We start from the raw sequence: 19990 nt of genomic DNA on the forward strand, positions 1-19990 counted from the left end.
ACACACACTAGCGATGAGTTCAATTTTAAATAGACTTTAATTTTAATTAATTCAATTTTTAAACAGATTAGATGGGCAGCCAGGCTTGGTACACCTTGAGAGGTACACAGCTAAAGTACATAAAAAACCAAAAGGAAAACTTGGATAATATCAGAGTCACAGGAAAGGGAGGATGAACAGGTAACTGGAGTTGTCTCTGCAATAGCACCTTAGGTTCTGCATCACTACTACAAAACTATAGGGGAAAAAAAGCATTTTTTCACAAGACAGAATCTTGTTTTGGAAAAGTTTCAAATAGAAATACTTGAAAAAGGAATATTTTAAAAAATCAGGAGGAGGGGAGAATGAATTACCTAAGAAATGGGCACCCCCTCAAGCCTCTGTAGCCGAGAGGCTCATTCTGCAGCACCCAAACTGACAAGCAAGTTTGTTTTTTCCTTCTCATTTCAGACACACTGTTAAATCAGGGGGAGGCTCAGGTGGGGGTTAATTTTTGCATGTCACACAACTGAATTGATGGAATATGCATTATATGTAACAGCTTTTATATTATATGGAAGAAAGAATAACAAGTCAGTGATACTTACTCCCGTACTGACAAGAGACAGCATAATTCTTTCATTTAAGGCTAATGTTTCTCCTTGCTTCATCTTGATTCTCTTCTTATCTAAACATTTCATTGCATACCTGAAAATAACAACCATTCAGAAAAAGCACCACAAAACTCCTCTATCAGTATTATTCACCAGCAGTGAGGCTATGCACATCTACAGGATCCTGTAAGTAAGCTCCATGAAAGACTTAAAACCTAAGACTAAAAAATAATTTCAGGCTAAACACAAAATCTCCAAACTCTCCCAGAATTAACACATTTCCAGCAGAAGCCTCCTAAGAGAGAAATGTGCTTCAACAAGTAATTCTGTGTCCGAACCACCACAGTGGGATAGGAATTACATATCGTACATTTATTTTTTAATACCTACAAACAAGGATCTGCCATAGGAATTAAATAACAGACTCTGTTATGGTTCCATTTCATTCCAGCAGTTTCAGCTCTACCAGGAAAGCAATATCTTGAACACACGCTGAGTTTTATATATATAATTTTTTTAAGTTTTCTTTCTACTCAGAAAAAGGTCAGATACACACAAGAAAGCTTTTTTAATCTTCTACCATCTGTGCTACACAAATTAATAAAATTGTGCTCAAAAAGAATGTTACCCTAACAACCATCAACCACAGGAGGATATGATGTAGGCTGGAGATTTTTCCAAGATGTTGGGTGAGTCCACTAATAGACAACAGTGAGAAGGACACGTGTTCCAGCACAGAAGATTCCTAGACGTGGGCACCCATGGATTTTTAGGAAAACACCATGTTACAGCATTGCACCAGCACTCAGTCCCTGCCTCACTGTGCCTGCCCCATCCAGACCCAGGACCTCACCTTGGGCCCAGTTCCCTAAACCAGCCACATCATTCCTGCCATGCACATGGTGGGAGTGAGGGGAGTGAGAGTGAACACACTGGAACTGTGAGTTTCCATCCTGGGAATATATTCATGGCACGTGCTCTTGCTGTGGAGGCTGTGAAGGGTGACTATAAATAACCCCTGACACGCTGCCCTGCCCTGCTCTGGTGTCCCTGATCAGAGAGTGACTCAAGGCTGATGGAAATCATGGAATCCCAGAATGGTTTGGGTTGGCAGGGACCTTAAAGCCCATCTAGTGCCACTCTTTGCCATGGGCAGGGACACCTTCCACTAGACCAGGTTGCTCCAATCCCATCCAACCCGGACTTGGACACTTCCAGGGATGGGGCAGCCACAGCTTCTTTGGGCAACCTATTCCAAATCAAGTCTCTCGCTGGTCCTGCTGTCCCTCCCCCTGGAATGTTGGCTGCATCCTACTTTTGGTGCCTCTTTGGACATCCTTGCAGGGGTGATGGTGACATGACAGGAGCCTCAGGTGTGTCTGTGGTTAGTGGAACACTGCTGGTGTTACCTGGGAGGGAGGGGTGGTTCCCACGCTCCTTTCAGGCAGTAAGTGCAGCAGAGGCAGCATCTACACTGGACAGGATCTGGATTAGGGATGGGTAAACAGGTTTGGATTAAGAAAGAACTAAACCAAACCTCTACCCAGAGGTTGAACCTAATCTAAAGTTTTACTTCAAATTTGAAAAAAAAGGTTGGTTTTCCCACATTTCCCTCTATTTATATCTGATAAAATCTGTCCTTTGCTTCAGTCTTCCTGCTCTTTTCACTTCCCAAGGTTTATCAACCTCCTGTCAGAGCCAAACTCAGGCATGAAGACAGCTGGGACTCTGAAAACTGCCTCTTTGGGGATGCCTGCTTAGTGTGCCTCAAGCTAAATAAAATGTTTATTTTTGTACATGGACAAATTAACTAATTGTACATGGAGAAAAAAGCACCAAGGCAAGAATAAAGCCAGTGTTGTTAGTAAGAGTATCAATATAATACTTGAAGGCACTGCAAAAATACTGAGTATGACAGCAACATTAAGATGTCTCCCACTTGCTAACAGCTCAGAGGTTTATTATTATCAGGAGTGCCAAGCACACACAACTGCCAGAGAAGCCAGCTGGAACCACAGACATGGCACCTCAAACATGCCATGCTCTCTTGGAAGAGAAATGTTTAAGGATGGTCCCTGGATTAAAAGTGTTAGGAGAAAAGCAAGATGAAAGGGGCAGGATGTGGTGTAAATAAATAAATGGATAGATAGATACTGAGAACAATTTGTTAAATCCATGCCCAGATGTTCAAATCAGAACATAATGGGACAAGGATGCCTGGAAATTGAAATCTGATGATCAGGAGAAGTGTGGGAATGGTAAGACCACAAAAAGAATAGAAAAACCATCCAGAGTTGATCCTGGAGTTCCCACAGAGAGCTCTGTGAAACACAGATTCAACACTGGAACTATATGCTTCCAAATGTCAGCAAGGATCACTGCTTTCACCATAGATCAGGGAAGACACTGATGCAATTCCCCAAATCTGGAATAGCACACTTGGAATCTGCCCTGGCACAGCTCAGGTTTCCCAGCACTGATAGCAGGTCCCTGCAGCCCCTCCAGCCCCACGTCAGCACCGGGGATGTGACAGGCTGAACCTTCTGCAGATGACACCTGACCCACCACCAGGGATTCCTGGGAACATCCCTCTGCACTGCCAGCCTCTGATCCAGGGAATTCTTTAAGCACACACTTAATTGTAACATGCAGTTTCCATTGATTTTGACAGAACATTTCAGTGCAGGATGTGCCCAAGAGCTCTGGGAGACTGACCCACTGCATGGCACAGAACGGGACCAAAGAGCAAACTGAACCTAAAGATGAGTCAGAAATCAGAACCTCTTGGGATAAAACTTAACTACAAAGACCTTTACAGTAACATGACACTGCTTTCCAGTGATTTCCTAAGAAATGACTGGAAGGATTTCCTTAATAGTTCAGAGTTACCTCTGCAATACAGTGTGTGGTACTCACATTTTTCCAGTGTCTGCTTTTCTGCAGCCGTAGACTTCACCAAACCCCCCTCTTCCTATTATTCTATGTACACTAAAATCATTCATGGTCAGCTGCAAGTGGGGAAAAAAAAAAAAAACAAACAGAACAAAACCTTCATTTTTCAGCATTAAAAACATTACTGTAAAAACATCTAAATGTGTTGAGACACTCAACTACTGTAATTCATCAGCATTTATTGTGTTGGAAAAGGAGCCTCTTTTTGTTTATATTTCAATGTATTTGCAAGCATTACAGCGTGAAGTAGGAACAAGGGGAATGAGGCTGTTGTTCCCAAAAAACTGCCAGTCTCATTCAGGGCTATTTTCACAGCCCAAGTTGTCATGGAGCAGTGCAGAGGGACAAAGGCAGAGGCCAAGGGAAGGGGTCCAAAGGGTGCTGAGGCCATGGCAGGACTGCAGTGGAGTTGGAGAGTGACTGGAGCTGCTAAAGAGCAGCAATTCTGGCAGTTCAGCTCCTTCAGCCATCAGAGAAATCCAAATTCTATTAAGTGAGGACAGGCAGAAGGGATGTCCAGACAGGAATAGTCAAGGCTGTGTCTAAGAATAGCAGAGCAGTGACATCCACCACCCTCCTTAATAAGGCCTTTGCAGAGAAGGATTCAAAACTGAACATTCTCTTTCCTGTACCAGCCTTTGACAAGATAAATATACTTGTAAGTACTTACATGAATATTTAGCTCTACATTTTTCCATTGACAAAATCTAGTAAACTTGTCACTGTAAAAAAAAAAAAAAAAAAAAAGTTTAGAAGTTGTCTGAGACTATTGTGTAAAGTATTACAGGAAATGTCAAGACTCTGATATTTAAAATCTAGTCTGAGCTAGGGCGTGGGGTGGTATTTAATAAATGACAGCCTTCCTTTCACCAACTGTAATCTTACCCCCACCAAGAAAAACAATTCCTAGGCAGAGCACATTTTGTATTTTACATCCTTGTAAGAGAAAGAGAGCAGATAACCTTATCCCTGTAAGTGCTCAGTGTGTCCCCACATCTCTCTTGCAGATGGTTTTTAATTTTTAAACAACTACGTTTGGAACTAACAAACATTTAAATTACATCAAGAGAAAGATAATTATAAGAAAACAGAAGCAGCTCGATTTATGTTAATGAACCTCCATATACTCCAAGGAACATTTTAAACTCATCTTATCTTAAAATAGGAAAAACATCAGTAATACCACAGACTCTTGGAAAAAAAAAAAAGCTGCTTATTTCTACATGAATAATTAAGTATTTATTTTCAGAGTAAGAAATAACAGTTTTATGGAGGCATTCTTACAATTATCACAGAATAGCATTAAACCAGTTTATAGAGTGGATTTGGGTGTTGCTGGGTGAGAGTTGAGCTTTCCAGACCCTGTCCACAGGAGCAGCTCTGTTCAGGTTAGAAGGGCTGCTCTACTGAGCCAGCTCTGTGCCTGGAATTCTTTATTACACCTTTTCTGCTTAATTTCAGGTTCCCAGTCATGAACCACAACAACTGGGCCTCCAATCCCACACCAGAAATGGTCACTCATAGAATGTCCCCCCAAGAACCCAGTTCTGCTTTTTTAAACCTTTGAGCCCCAACTCCAGCACGTTATTGCTGTTATTGAGAAATCCATTATCTTTACAACTGTTCCACTCATACATCCTGACATTAATCAGGATATCACACAAGGCTGGTTACTTGCAAAGTTTGCTGATAAACTCCATTTAATTAACAGGGCATTATTAGACATCTCTGGCCTGATTTTACAGCAGTACTGAAGGGATTTGGTTTCCCACTACGTCACATAATACAATGACAGTTCAGGTAATATGTCATGTTCATACCTTTCCATAAATTTTTGAAATATTTTTCCTCGGAGACTATCACAAATTTCCTCTATATATGGCTAAAAAGGGTGAAGAAACACAATTAGTATTTAAGCAGACAATAAATGGTTTTTGCAATCCCATCCATTACACAGAACTCTTGACAGCCCCACAGAGCTCCAGCCCATTCTGTGTTTTCCTTAAGAAGCCTCAACGAAACATTTAAGCTTTATTTGGCTTCCAGAATCTGAGCAGGTGCCCTGAAGTCAAAAATAAAATATCTTCATGAGCTGGAAAACCTTCAAGGTTTACCTTGGGAGGGGGCAGGGGAGCAAAAGTTCTCATCTCAAATGTATTTAAACAATAAACTGTCACCCCTGTGGAAACCGAACTTCGCAGAGCTGCTCTCTCATCTTTGTGGTGCTTCTCTCCTCTCTGTCCTTGCTAAGAGACCAGTACCTTCAATTCACAAGTGACTTTTCCAAGGGAAATCCCTTCCCTGGATGTGAGATAGCCCCCAGCGACCTCTACTTTCCCCCAGCTGAGACATCACCCAGCTCTGCAGGTACCAGTTTGTCATTTCTCCTCATTGCAACAGCCAGAGCAGCTCACAAGCAGCAAGAGAGATCAGGCAGGGGCAACCTCCACATTTTTGCAACACATGAAAATACATCAGATTGAGAGAAAAGACATTTAAGCTTACAAACACCCCCATGACTGATAAGACAATTTCTCCAGTTTAGTCTATCCTGACAGGATGAGCATCTTCCTGATGTAAAGTGATTTACTCTAAATCATTTAATGGCTTAAAATTACAGAACTATAAAAACTCCTCTGTTCCTATACCAAGGTATAGTTTGCTTTTATAAATGTGCTTAAAAATACTATAGATAAGAAGAGTAATTTGTAATTTTGACTTAGAAAAGCATTTCAATCCCACTAGTACAGCTCAGAATACATACCAATCCCATTTATTCTGTCTCCTAAAATAATATGTACAAAGTCACTGTCAGAGAACTGAAGCTGAACATTCACACTGTGAAAGCTCACCTGAAAAAGGCTGGCTGGCACTTGTTTCTTGGCTAAATGTGTTTGCACATGATCTACAGCTTGTTTTGAGAAAGGCTTTTGGAAGAGAAAAAGAAAGATTTCAAACAGTTGGAGATGTCAGGAGTTTCATTTCAGGTCACAGCACTGTTGTTCTTTTCCTCATATGGAAAACCACCGACCCCAGAATGAAACAATACGGCCTCCCCCAGGTATATTACAGTGAATATTGGTGTGAAACATGCAGAATGATCCAGTAATATAATTATTCTAAAGCAGGAAGGCAGGAGAAGGGAAGATGAGGAGGAGGGCGAGATAATGCTCCTTTTAGAAAACCATAAAAAATCCCATTTACAGGGACAGCTCCAGAGCCAGAAGCAGACATGGACTTTTTACTAATAAAATAATGTGGTTTTGATGAAAAAAATGCTTAAACCCTTCACCCAAGGAACCAATCCACCAGGACACACCACCTTGTAAATTCTTCTTTCAAATAAGAGTAAATGAAACTGTTAAAGACACATCAATGGGCCAAAATTTCAGCTGGAGAAAATGCGTATTTTCAGTGACTTTAACCAAGCTGCATCTGCCACAACGTGGCACACACACACCTGGCACTCATCTAATCTTATTTTAAAACAGAGATTTCCTTTGAAGAAATATAAATCAGATAAATCTCCTGATACTTCCTTTGTGTACCACTAATAAACAGTTCAATAAAAACGGGCTCATCCTGCCAATCTTTACACCTCAGTACTGCAATTAAAAAAACAAAAGCAACAAGCTGAACTCAGCCAAAGCCAGAGCTGGGATTTCAAACAGAAATCCAGAGCTCTGCAAGTATTTGTAACGATTCCTTCAGCAACACTGTGAGTGAAACAGCAGATCTGTTGCATGATCCCTGCTGTCAGGGTACCCTGGGCAGGGGGAACTGGGAGGATACACACGTGGGAACAGGACAGCAGCTCCTTCATGATGTAGGTGTCGTAGATCTGCCGGCTGCGGGACAGCCGCTCCTCCTCTGAGTCCAGCTTCTCGTACTCCTTGATCTGCAGAAAGGGGACAGGGAGCATCAGACAACTTCTAATGATTTTTCAGTCATTTGGCAAAAAAAAAAAAAAAAAGCTTTATTTTGGTTTATTATTTTCTTAATTAACACTTAAAGGAAAACCACCTGCAACACCACAGTTACAGCTGATCTGAGACTTCCCTTCTAGCTTGGAATTTTCCAGCCCTGGCACAGCTGCCCAGGGAATGGTGGAGTCACCATCCCTGGAGGGATTTAACAGATATGTGGATGTGGCACTTGGGGGACATGGTCAGTGGTGGCCTTGGCAGTGCTGAGGGAACAGCTGGACTCAATGGTCTGAGAGGGCTTTTCCAACCCAAACAATTCCCTGATTCTATGATCACAGCACAGTGGGTACAATGTCCAAGAACGAATATATAAGGCACATTTCAAAATGTTCACATAGTTCAGCTACATGGTGAATTTGAACCCTAAAGGTGGCTAAAACACAGTTTCACAAAATATATCAAGTTTCCTCAGGTGTGCCGTAGGAGATCAGTGTGTTCCAGGTGAAACAACAGAAATCCCTCATGGTTCATTTACAGAACAAAACCTAACAACCAGTTCCAGAACAAAAAGTTCACCAAGTCCAAGAGCCCTTTGGAGCATATTTAGGGAAAGAGTTCTTCCAGGACTGACAGAACACAAGAACCATGTAAGATCTTTAGGGACAGGATGCAGCTCTGACTTGCTGGACGCTCCCAGCATCGCCATCTGAGGTTCTGGGATCCAAACAAATGTCCTTGTGCAGATTTGCTCCACACCACAGAATCCCAGAAACATTTAGGTTGGAAAAGACATCCAAGATCATCAAGTACAGTTACTGAGAGACAAACTGGGACCAACCTATCTTTGAAGGTGGAACATTAATTAAACTCAGTATCTTCCTGGCCGTACTCCTCTTGTTTGCTGATACGATAAGGCCCCAGTTCCACCCCGATTTGCCATCTGTGCTTCTTCCCCCTTGATACCAACTTATAATTAAAGTGATTCAAAATGTCTTTGCTCAAGAAACACTTTTAATTAATGCAATGACACAAAATAATTAGAAGTATAGGAAGAAGCCTGATCTATATCTGATCGTCTTCCTTGAACACAAGCTCCTGCCCCTCAGTATTTGGTTGTTAAAGCTCTCAACTCTGCACCCAGTGCTGAGGGCTCTCATGGCAGCCCCCCAGCCATGCTGGACCCAGTCACCATTTCCCACCTCCCCTTACAGTGGGATTCTTAATGAAGAAACCCTTTGTTTTGTAAAGGTTTGGAGAGCGGGACAGCAGGTAACAAACGTCCTCACCAGTGATCTCCCATCCTGGCTGGGAGAACGTCCCCCCAGAGGCTGCCTGACACAGCTCATCACACAGGTGATGAGATCAGACACCTCTCTGTGATCACACCCCTGACATCGTCAGGAGCAAATTTTACATGTTTATTAAAGACAACGTTACAAAAAATCCACAGCAGGAAGAGCTGAGAGTGTCCCACTTCTAACACACCCTGTCCCTGCCAGCACAGCTTCCACTCCTGATCTGGAGAGAAGGGAATGTCATCAGATACCCTGGCAACCTGCAGCTCTTCTCTGGAAAAGGAGCTGACGAAGGATCTCCTCAAAAACTGGAATCAGAATTCATTTGTTTTCAAGCACCTAGAAGCACTTTTTTTTTTTCTTCTCCTTTTTTTTCCCGTTTCCTTTCCCCCTTTTTTTTTAAAATTCCTTTTCTTTTCCTTTTGAAACCGATCAGGATGAATCACTCATCCCGTTAAATGCCTGATCGTGACTCCAGCTGCAGTGATATGAAATCCCTGGAGTACGGAGCTCTTCTGCATCCAGCAATTTTTAATGTAGCAATGCACTCAAATTATTCTACGTGTAATAAATGCAGCAAGTAAATCAAATATATAAAAAAAGGAAAAGCTCCTGGATCCGGTATGTCACAGAGGAAAACACAATGAGCCTCTCTTTAAATATCCTTAATGGGATTTTTCCAGAAGTACATGACAAAGCACTGAAATTCTTTTGAGGCAACACTTTGCTAATAACCTAAAAATATAATTTTGAATTGTTTCAGAGATAAAGAGGGAGCTAAAAATATCTTGCTAAACAATCTGGTACAACAGGCCTTTTTGGATTACTTATGACAGTGACATCGTCAGTGCATAAAAAGATGGAAATGATAGGAAAAGATCCACTATTGACAGCAGGTATCTGATCTGAGTGGGGGACAGTGTATCACTGAGGACTGATCTGCAAACTGATCCCAGCCATTTGTGCTTGGAGCCCACTGGCACAAAAACATTTAAATGATCAGCTCAGAGTAAGGCAGACAGAGCTATCCCAGGGAGCAGCTCTAATTAACCCTGAGCAATCAGGCATGTGCATGTCTGCACTGAAACCAGCACCTGGGAGGGGATTAACTGTGGGTTTAGTGTCACAAATGGAACAGGGAATGAATGAATGGAGGGATGGGGCTCAGGCCGTGCAGCAGAGGTGGCTGGGGAAGGACACGGCATGTTCCTTGGAATTACTGGTCCTTTGGGATGTGCCCTGGGCATGGTGCCTGTCAGCTCCTTCACTGAGTATCTCATGACAAGGGAGTACAACTCATGGATCTAAAGCCACCTCTTGTGAACCCCGTTGGAGGATCCTCTTACCCCTGTGCAGCTCTGCCACAGCAACTCCCAAAACATCTCACAGAATCACAGGATATGCTGAGTTGGAAGGGACCCACAAAGATCATCGAGTCCAACTCCTGGCCCTGCACAGGACCATCCCCAAGAGTATCATCCAAACGCTTCTGGAACTCTGTCAGGCTTGGTGCTGTGACCACTTCCCTGAGGAGCCTGTTCCAGCAGCAGCTTTCTTCCTATCTCCCTCCCACCATGCCATGACACCCCAGCTGCACTCTGTTGGCTTTTCTACAGGTAAAAGGATGTTAGGGAGAGGCCTGAAGGGTTTGAGAGTGTCATCCCAACTCTGACAACTCTCCCAGCTCCTTTCCTACCAGCCCATGCAGTTGCTCAAAAAAAATGGGCAAATCCCATCTATGCTACTTGAAATACTTTTTAAGAGCCCTATACCAAATCAGCAAGTTGATTAAATATTCACACTGCTACACATGGACCCCCTCCTTCCCTCTCAGCATTCCCTGCCCGAGGAGGAGCAGGACAGCCTTCCTCAGCCTTGCTCCCTGCAGAGCCCCAAACCTCCCTCCCTGGCCACTCACCTCTTCATAAAACTTCAGCTGGGGGACAGCTTCATCAATCTCATTCATGCAATAGTCTTTAAAGAGCAAAAATCCTGGAAAGAAAAACAGAAAGATCAGAAAAACTGTCTCATTACGATGATGACTTGTAAAAAGGCACACAAAACCACCCAGGTACCATCATGGGCTGTAAATACCTGTGTGAGCATCCCCACTTGCTAAGGTTTAGGATGTTGATTACCAGGCAGCTCTTCATTCCCATCACAAAGGGATCTCAAGCCTCCCTCACCTCCCACAGGTGTATTAAGCCCATTCCCACTCCTACGTGCTGAGGATTTTATGAGGCACTTCCATAACACCAAAATATCCCATTCCTCTTCACAGACCACATTTTCTTCCTTTTTTTTCCCCCCACTGAAAACAAGACATTATTCATGTTTGGGGTTTTCTGGAATAGATTTACCTAAATTTTATTGATAAAACACAGCCTCTTTTGCATTCCCATTTCAGAATTACCGGTTCATGTTACCTCTAATGGGGTTTTATTGCACAATAAATTACACCAGAGTTTTTACAATTCCTTTGCAAGTAATTTAGAGCCTGACCCCAGCAGCCAGATGATGAGGATCTTCCATTATGAGCATTTTAATGCAGTCACAACCTTCATCCCATGGAAGCACCATCTTTCCATGCCTCTGAGCTGGCACCTGCTACCCTGGTACTTCACACAGGGATCTGTGTCACAGGGGTGGGTTGAGAACTGGGTGAAGTCACAAACGTCCCCATCACTGCCAAAACCCACCAAACCCACCCAAAGTCGCCCATCTCCCCATCCAGACCGTGCCCCTCCACTGAGCACACCCCTCCTTGCCAGCCTGCGTGGCATGGACCTGGTTTTGAGGACAAAACGTGCCACTTAGGGACCTGAAACAAATTCCTTATTTCACACATGATGGAACCAGCGGCGGCACGGAGCAGAATCCTGCTGAATGGACTGAACTTTCCTTGGACAATGAACCAAAGAAGATTGCAGCCGGGTAATTAAGAGACTGAAGAGTGGCACAGACAGCGCTGAATGCACTGAAAGAAAAATCCCTGGCGTGGTCCCAGCTCCTGGCCGGGGACCAAAAAAACCCACAAACAACAAAAAAACACAACAACAAACCACAAAGACAACTGTGGGAGGAGTGTGAAAATATACCAACACACATTTCCAACAATGCCACGCCAAACATTCCAGCCCTGCTTAGTATTTTCCAAACTTTTTTAATTTAATTATGGCAGAGAAAGAAAAGGTTCCCAAGCCCAGGGCACGGGGAACAATTGGAGGCTTATGCTGCTGTGGGATACACTCTGCTCCTCCCTGGGGCCCTTTGGTACTGCAGTGCCATGTAAAAAAGCAGATATTCCCAAAATTTATAGGCTGAGAGAACTGGGAATGTTCAGCCTGGAGAAGAGAAGGATGTGTGGAGATGTCACAGCACCTTTCAGTATCAGACGGGGCCTACAAGGAAGTGGGAGAGGTACTCTGCATCAGGAACTGGACTGACAGGACAAGGTTTCAGACTGAAAGGGGGGAAATTTAGGTGAGATACAGGGAAGAAATTCTTCCCTGTGAGGGTGCTGAGGCCCTGGCACAGGGTGCCCAGAGAAGTTGTGGCTGCCCCATCCCTGGAAGTGTCCAAGGCCAGGTTGGACAGGGTTTGGAGCAACCTGGGATAGTGGAAGGTGTCCCTGCCCGTGGCAGGGGGTTGAGCTAAATGAGCTTTCAGGTCCCTTCCCACCCAAACCATTCTATGATTCAAACAAATCCGATTAGAGCTTAATGTTCTCCGGACTGGAATTGTTTCTGTTTCGACCTCCCATTCTGTCAACGGATCCCGCACTTCCCTTGCAGCACAAAGGAAATCTCCTTTACTGCTGCTCTTGGATTGAGTGAAAAATGATCAGCCAGAAACTGCAGCTCTCGGATAATGGCAAAACGAAGTGACAGATGCAGCATTGAGTAAGTGACAGGAGTTTTAAGAAGTTCAGGGAGAACTGACGAAGAGCACAATAAGCACAGTTAACGACACACAGAAAAATAAGCCCAGGAACAGAAAGCAGGAATTAATAAAATGATAGCGTTAAGTAACAGCTAAAAAGAACCAGCAATTATTTATGAAATAAAGATGCTGACAGCTTTGGCTTTAAAGATTCCTTCTGCTATAACTATATAATTTCTGCAACAACCAGATCACTGGTTGTTAAGGGAAAAGAAAAATATTTTTTCAAAGCTTTCTCTGGTAACAAAGTGATGGATGATATCAATAATACATACACAGTGCAAGGTAGCACCCAGCTCCCAGCCTCCTCCTTCCCAGCCTCTGGACAACTATTTTTCCCATTATCTTGGTACAGACAATCTTAGGCTAAATTTGCCAAATGCCACAAATTGCACTAAGACTAATTACCAGGTAAAATGTCTTTAAAGGAGGGGTAAAGGCCACTCTTGAGGTTTGCAGCTCAGTCTTCAGCAGATGCTCACGAGCAGGTAGGGAGGGGAGTGAGGAGAGCAGATCCAGGTGAGACACCTCACCTGTAACCCAGTATTCCCAGAGCTGATCTCCAACCAGACGAGGTCCTTTTTCACAAGCTTATTTAAAGCCACCTGTTTGCTAGCAGAGCCTTTTAAAAAAATAAATAAAATCCCCAATGTAGAGCCCTATTCTTACAGTTTTAATAAAGAAACACTGCCCTTTCAGAGAATCCCAGAATTGTTGGAGTTGGAAGGGACCTCTGGAGATCATTCAGTCCAACCCCCCTGCCAAGGCAGGGACACCTGGAGCAGGCAACATAGGAATGTGTCCAGGTGGGTTTGGAATGTCTCCAGAGAGGAGACTCCATAGCCTCCCTGGGCAGCTGTTCCAGGGCTCTGCCACCCTCCATGGACAGTAGTTCTTCCTCAGGTTGGGGTGGAATTTCTTGTTTTAGTTTATGGCCATTGCTCCTTGTCCTGTCACTGGCACCACTGAACAGAGTCTGGCACCATCCTCACACCCCTTGGAGATATTTCTATGGAGATATTGATGGGAACCCCTCTCAGTCTCCTCCAGACTAACCAGTCCCAGCTCCCACAGTCTCCTCATAAGGGAGATGCTCCAGACCCCAAATCATTTTCATGGTCTCCACTGGACACTCTCTAGCAGCTCCTTGTCTTTCTTAAACTGTGGAGACCAGAACTGAATCCAACACTGCAGATGTGGCCTCACCAGGGCCACTGGCTGGGATTAAAGCTACCTTCTCAATTCACAGTTCCCTGGCATTTTCCTGCCCTGCTCCCAGTGTCATGGCAGCAGGATTGCCTGGTCAGCAGGATGGGCAGGCATGCAGCCCCTGTCAGCTGGGAATGGCTCTGCCAACATCCCCCAGGACAGCAGCCAGGAGAGCCAGCACTGCATCTGCCTCCTCCAGCAGTCTAAAGGTCGCCTGCATCCACAACACCACCTCTCCATCTCCACCAGAATACCAATTAGCTGAGAGCATGGAATAATAAACAAAATAAAATAATAATGAGGAACTCCATCATAAAACACTTGGAGAAAATGACTTATCTAGTTCGAGCTGGAATTTTATGAGTATCTGATTCACATAACCTGTTAACAGGAGTAAATAAAAATCTTATTAAAGCAAACAGGAGTGACTAGGTGAGAGAGCAGAGCTAAAAATAGCCACATTTAGCCCCAATACAAGTGTTCACAATGTCACTGATTGAAAGGAAGCTGCATCTATTTACAGCAGGCCTGAACGTGGTCCAAAATGCTGATGTAGACTCTTTCTAGTAGGCAAAATAGCAAATTAGAGAACAAAAATACCAAGCTGTTTCCAAATCCTAACGAAACGTGCTGTGTATAAATACGGAATCACGACAAACAAAGAAGTAGTGACATCTGCACCAGAGACGGGCTCGTTTCCCGGCACTGCAGCCAAAGGCTCCGGCTCCAGGCAGGAAAAGTTTCAGCACAAGCCAATCAGGAATGTGGCTGGTGCTCTGCAAAGTGTGCAACACAGGGCTTGTCCCTGCTCCGGGCGCTTAAAGGTCTCTGACCCAAGTCCCTCAAAGACCTCTCCTGATCCTACAGGGCTGAAGTAACAGACCCGTCAGTACCAGTAACAGGTCTGGGTCATAGACACAAACATTAGGGGTAGAGGTCTACTATTAAATCATGTGAAAACTGTAATTCCAGCCAGGCTGCAGCTGTCACAGAACACCCAATCAAGTTCAGATCCTGCCCTGTACTGAACACATACTCAGCTACCACAGCACAGGGTTTTTAACACCACCTAAGTGCTCCAGAACAGAGAGAACCTTCAATTTCCTTCTTCAGGAACAAAGAGACTTGCTATTACCAGGGCAAACTGCATAGGAATTGTGCTTTGGCAAGGACCAAAGCCACAAAAATCCTCACAGCCCAGAAGGCACCACAGATTCCACTACTTTTCTTTCCCTAATCTATTCTTTGCTAATAGAGTCTAATGTTCATTCACTTTACATTAAAAATAATACATCATAACAGACTGAAACATATTCCTGTGCATACAAAGCAGGATAGAACAAACTGTATTTCATGAGAGGATATGCATCCAATGGTGAGGGAGCACAGAACAATTTCCCCAGAACAGAATCAAATTGAGTTCAAAATTAGTCTGCAAGTTGCCAGGTAGCTTGTTTAATGACGTCTAGAAATCATTATATGAAAATAAGCTTTGGCTAAAAGGTTTTAAGTGTTGTCAAAGAAAATCCTTATTTTCAGGCATATTTTCCAATAGTTTTTCACCCAAGGAAATCATTAACACTTGTTCAAGCTTGGGCAGCCCTCTTCCCATATTGCCAGACCTGTGAATGCCTTAAAGTCCTGCAGGGAGAGGAGCAGGAGAGCTGAACCGCTTTTCCAGCATGGATGTTTGGGACACAGTGGAGGAGTATGCACAAATTCTGTGTCAAACCTCAAAGGCCTGATTGAACATGCAGATTCCAGTCAACTAAAGTCGAGTATCAAAGGCATTCAACATATCAAAGGTGAAAGAAAAATTAGGGTTATATATAAGAAAAAGATGGTCTAATAGCACTAAAATCAGGTATATAAAAACATTTTAACTTTTAAGGACCACTAAAGACAGAACTGAAGCATTTCATTTCAATCAATCAGTTATTGCAAAGCACATGAATAAATTCCTCCAGTAAGGCTAATTAAGGAATACACAGCACTTGAGCTCTCCTTCTTCTCTTCACTTGTAAATAGAAGAAACTCCCACCCCTTTGCAACTAGTATTAGCAGCTCCAGCAAGCTATTAGCAAGCTAACAAGCGGGAGCAGCTTAAAAACGTCATGGTGGTGGACTGTTATTTGTTGTCTCTGTTCTTTCCCCACGTCACAAGGATATTCAGACCCTTCAAAGGACGTGACAGCTGTTATTTTCTTGATCAGTATTTTTCCATTACACACCATTTTAAAATTACTTATATAACACAAGCCAATATCCCTTTATTGTTGAAAAAAATCACACTTTTCCTTCTGACATGCTCCAAGCTATGAACTTCACTGTTGCCAATTACTGCACACGCAAACTACACTGGGAGCTGCAGTTCTGCTCTTCTGAAAGGGCCCAGATCCATGAGTGGCTTTTGGTGGGGAGCAAGGCAATGGGATCATTTGATGAAGACATGGAGTAATTCCATAGTAGAAAGGTGGTCTCAAACCCCTGATGCCAGTATTTGCCTTAGGAAGTTCTGCTCAGTATCTGAACCACGTAAAGAGCCAAACTGTTCTGCCAGAGCATTAAGGAACTGTTGTACTGTGGTCAAAATCAAAACACAAAGCCAGTAGTATTCAGTTAGTAAATACACACAGCACTTAGGTAAAGAGGAGCAAAACCACTAAAACAACAGTGACAGAGTCCAGTTGATTTTCCTGCAGGAATTTCTGAGCCTTCCTCTAGTTCATTTTGGCACTCTCAGAAAGCTGCTGTGAGCTGGAGGCTCAGAAACAGATGGTTCTGCTGCTCTTCACACTCCTTCCCCTTTTAATCACAGAAATTATGGGCAGAAGTATTGAGAAACATTCAGGAACTGGTGTGCAGACTTCTGACCCCACCTATCCAATCTCCACAGACACCTGTAAGAGCAGGTTATTACAGCGGTGTCGGGGAAGGGGGCCAGGACAGAGGGAACCAGCTGCCCTCCAAGGGTCCTGCTCTGCTCCCCTCTGGAGCCTGGGGATTCAGAGGCCTGACAGTGTCCATCCCCCACCTCCTGACAGTGCACCAAGTGATGTTCTTCTCCAGCCAGACCTTGCAAACCCAGACCAATTCCCCGGGGAGTTGCCATGTGTATTATCCATGCTCTTTTATAGGACAGATATTGGTATGGAACAATAGCAGCATTTGAAAATGAATCCATGGGATAACTGACAGCCAGAGGTCTCCAGCTCCTCTGCCCTGTGCCTGCCTGACCACTCCATCCCTTAAAAGCACTGCTGAAAGTGAGAACACTTAATAGCTCCAGTAATTTAGATTCTACTGACTCTGCTGCTGGTTCCTGAGCTGTTCTCCTGTTACTGATGAGTTATCCCACTGAGAGGAATAAGCAGTACTGGCAGGCCCAGAGAATCTGCTCTATTAGTAATACAGAGCTATGCAGGTAAATCTCATTAAAGTTGTTATTATGCCATGATACAGACATGGAAAACCAATATTTCCCTATTTCACAGTGGTGTTCAGATGCTTAATTAGTCTGTGAACTGTTTCAAGACACACTGATAAAATCTCCATGGGAGTGCAACCGTTTCAGATTGACTGAGGAATTGCTGGGTGGGAAGAGATGGAAATCAGGATTGTGGATGAACAGTGATGGTGTACAAGGAGAATATTCCACCAGAAAGGGACTAAGAAGGCTCATGTGAGTACAAGTGGATAGAAAGCACTACCTTTGGCACAGGATTAATCAAAGAAGCTCCTGAACTGGAAAGGACCCACAAGGATCACTGAGTCCAGCTCCTGGTCCTGCACAGACACCCCAACAATCCCACCCTGTTCCTGAGAGCGTTGTCCAAATGCTCCTGGAGCTCTGTCAGCCTTGGGGCCGTGACCATTCCCCGGGGAGCCTGTTCAGTGCCTGACCACCCTCTGGTTGAAGAACCTTTTCCTGAGATCCAACCTGACCCTCCCCTGACACAGCTTAAAGCCGTGGCAAACGGAGCTGGGAGAAGAGGCTGGAGAGCCACCACTGCAGGAGACCGAGGGCTTGGCTCTGCAGCTGTGGGAGGACTGAACCAACCACCCAGGGCCCATCTGATCCTAAAGGAATGAGTTTACCTTCAAGCTTCCTGGGGCAAACCAAACACACCTACGACATGTGCACAGTGGGGCCGCTGCAGGTGGTGCAGGGCTGCCTGAGGTGTGTGTGTGTTTGCTGGAAGCTTCACTGGAAACATCCAAGAGAAATGTCATTCAAATAATTTATAACTTCTTCTCTCTATATAGTGATATTTGTTAATATTCTCTTCTTCTCTCCTATGATACTGATTCAGTTCAAAATTTCCAGTCTGCCTGGAATTCTTGACAATTTAACCCCAGAACTGTGTAACTGCACTGCTCTGCTGAGATAAAGACCTTTTTCTCCATGCCTTAAATCTTCCAAGAACTACACTGCATATAAATGCAAATATACCAGCATATGTAAATTATCCATTATGTGACGTTCCAGATGATAGGATATATATTTTTCCTATTTTAAAGCTTAGATTTAATCTGCAGCTCCCCTGGGAAATCACATAACTGAGCATCTTCAACCCCCCACAAAGGCAGGCAGGGGATCAGGCTGCAGCCCAACAAAGAAATGCTCAATTATTTATCATCAGAAGAAAAACCCAGATGAATACATGCATTTTGATAGTGACTTTGGATACTCTTTGTCCCTGACATCAAGACAGACAACTCCAATGCACATAAAATCTACAGTGGGAGTTCCATCAACATCCCTCTAAACAATCTCCGATGTAATTCATGCCAAGCACCACTTTATTTTACCACAAAATAAGAGGGTTTTGAAAGAAATGTAGCTTCCAGTAACACTGAAATTATGACATAAAAAACAGATCATAAATCTAACACTAATTTGGTGAAAAACATTGCAAACAGCAGAAGGGGCAGAGTTTTAGAAGGCTCTGACTGTGGATTTTCTCTCTTTCACTGTTCCATCCCGTTTGATACAAGCAGAGAGAATGGTGTAAGGAGCAGCTCCTCTGTGAGATGTCTCACATTAATGGTTTCTGTTTCGGTTTACAGTCACACAGTTTCCGACATCTACTTGTGGTTTGGGTTCTGTGTTGTTTTCCACTGATCACAGAACTGTGCAAGGACAGCACGGCTTCAACAGATCCCTGAGAGCCTCCTGCAGACTGTTCACAACCCAAGCTCCAGTCTCAACTTGTATTGAAAATAAGAAATAACACAAGAAAGAAGATTGGTCTTTAAACAGCATTTTAAATGTCATTTTTTGTTCATAAAGCAACTTCCTAATTTTGGTGGTGTCTACTTCTGTGTGGTGGCTGCCAAGTCAGAACCGGAACCCCAGAGAAAAACCACTTGAACAAACAACCTGGCTCCTTGATTTTACAGAAAACCCACCAAGTAACGATTTTCCCTGCTATATGGCTGCACATTATCTAACATCAAAGTACCAGAATAAAGCAAAATTATAGCAGTGCTACAAGTCTCATGACACAGCTAAGAAAAGTCATCACTGCTCTCTTCACAGCCAAAAACTCAGGTGCTTTTCTTTACTCCCGACCAAGTTTTATTGCCTTCATTGTTATTTCCTCAGAGGACTATTTAATTAGTCCAGAATGCCAACAGCACATAGATCTTCTGCTTAAATTAAACAATAGCTTAAATAATGCTCTAGGGAGGTACTTTTCCCAGCCTGTTATTTTTAGGCAGCTCGGGGAGTGCAGTGCACTGCCACACTGCCAGCACAAAGAGGAAGAGCAAGAATGTTTTTCTCAACAGATTTTAACTCCTTTCTAATGATTAGCACCAAAGCTCTGAAATAATGAAATGAGTCCACAACTAGAGAAACAAGCAACAGAAAGCATGATTCATTGCCCCAAAAAACACCTCTGTTGCTGCTCACACCCTAGTTTTGGGTTGGTTTTTTTTTTTTTTTTAAACAGAAAATTGTCCCTGACCAAGCTGGAGGAAACAGCAGCCAGAAGGGTCAGGAGCACGTTTCCCTCGAGCTGAGGCAGAAAAGTCCCTGTGCAGAAGGATCTACAAAATAGAGCAAACG

The 19990-nt window shown here is 43.6% G+C and overlaps 1 protein-coding gene across 1 annotated transcript in view; it reads right to left on the reverse strand.

The window, feature by feature from the left end:
* Positions 1-19990, reverse strand: part of GRK3 (G protein-coupled receptor kinase 3) — a 65797-nt gene that overhangs the window by 23837 nt on the left and 21970 nt on the right. Inside the window, exons 3-9 of the mRNA XM_051785564.1 lie at positions 10685-10758; positions 7342-7443; positions 6398-6472; positions 5366-5427; positions 4216-4267; positions 3510-3601; positions 588-687 (exon numbers count right to left, since the gene is read on the reverse strand). Of these exons, the coding sequence (XP_051641524.1) occupies positions 588-687; positions 3510-3601; positions 4216-4267; positions 5366-5427; positions 6398-6472; positions 7342-7443; positions 10685-10758 (557 nt within the window). The remainder of the gene's footprint in view (positions 1-587; positions 688-3509; positions 3602-4215; positions 4268-5365; positions 5428-6397; positions 6473-7341; positions 7444-10684; positions 10759-19990) is intronic.

Source organism: Manacus candei, unplaced genomic scaffold, assembly GCF_025592945.1.
Source record: "Manacus candei isolate 608988 ecotype Guabito, Panama unplaced genomic scaffold, ASM2559294v1 h1tg000020l, whole genome shotgun sequence".
NCBI lineage: Eukaryota > Metazoa > Chordata > Aves > Passeriformes > Pipridae > Manacus > Manacus candei.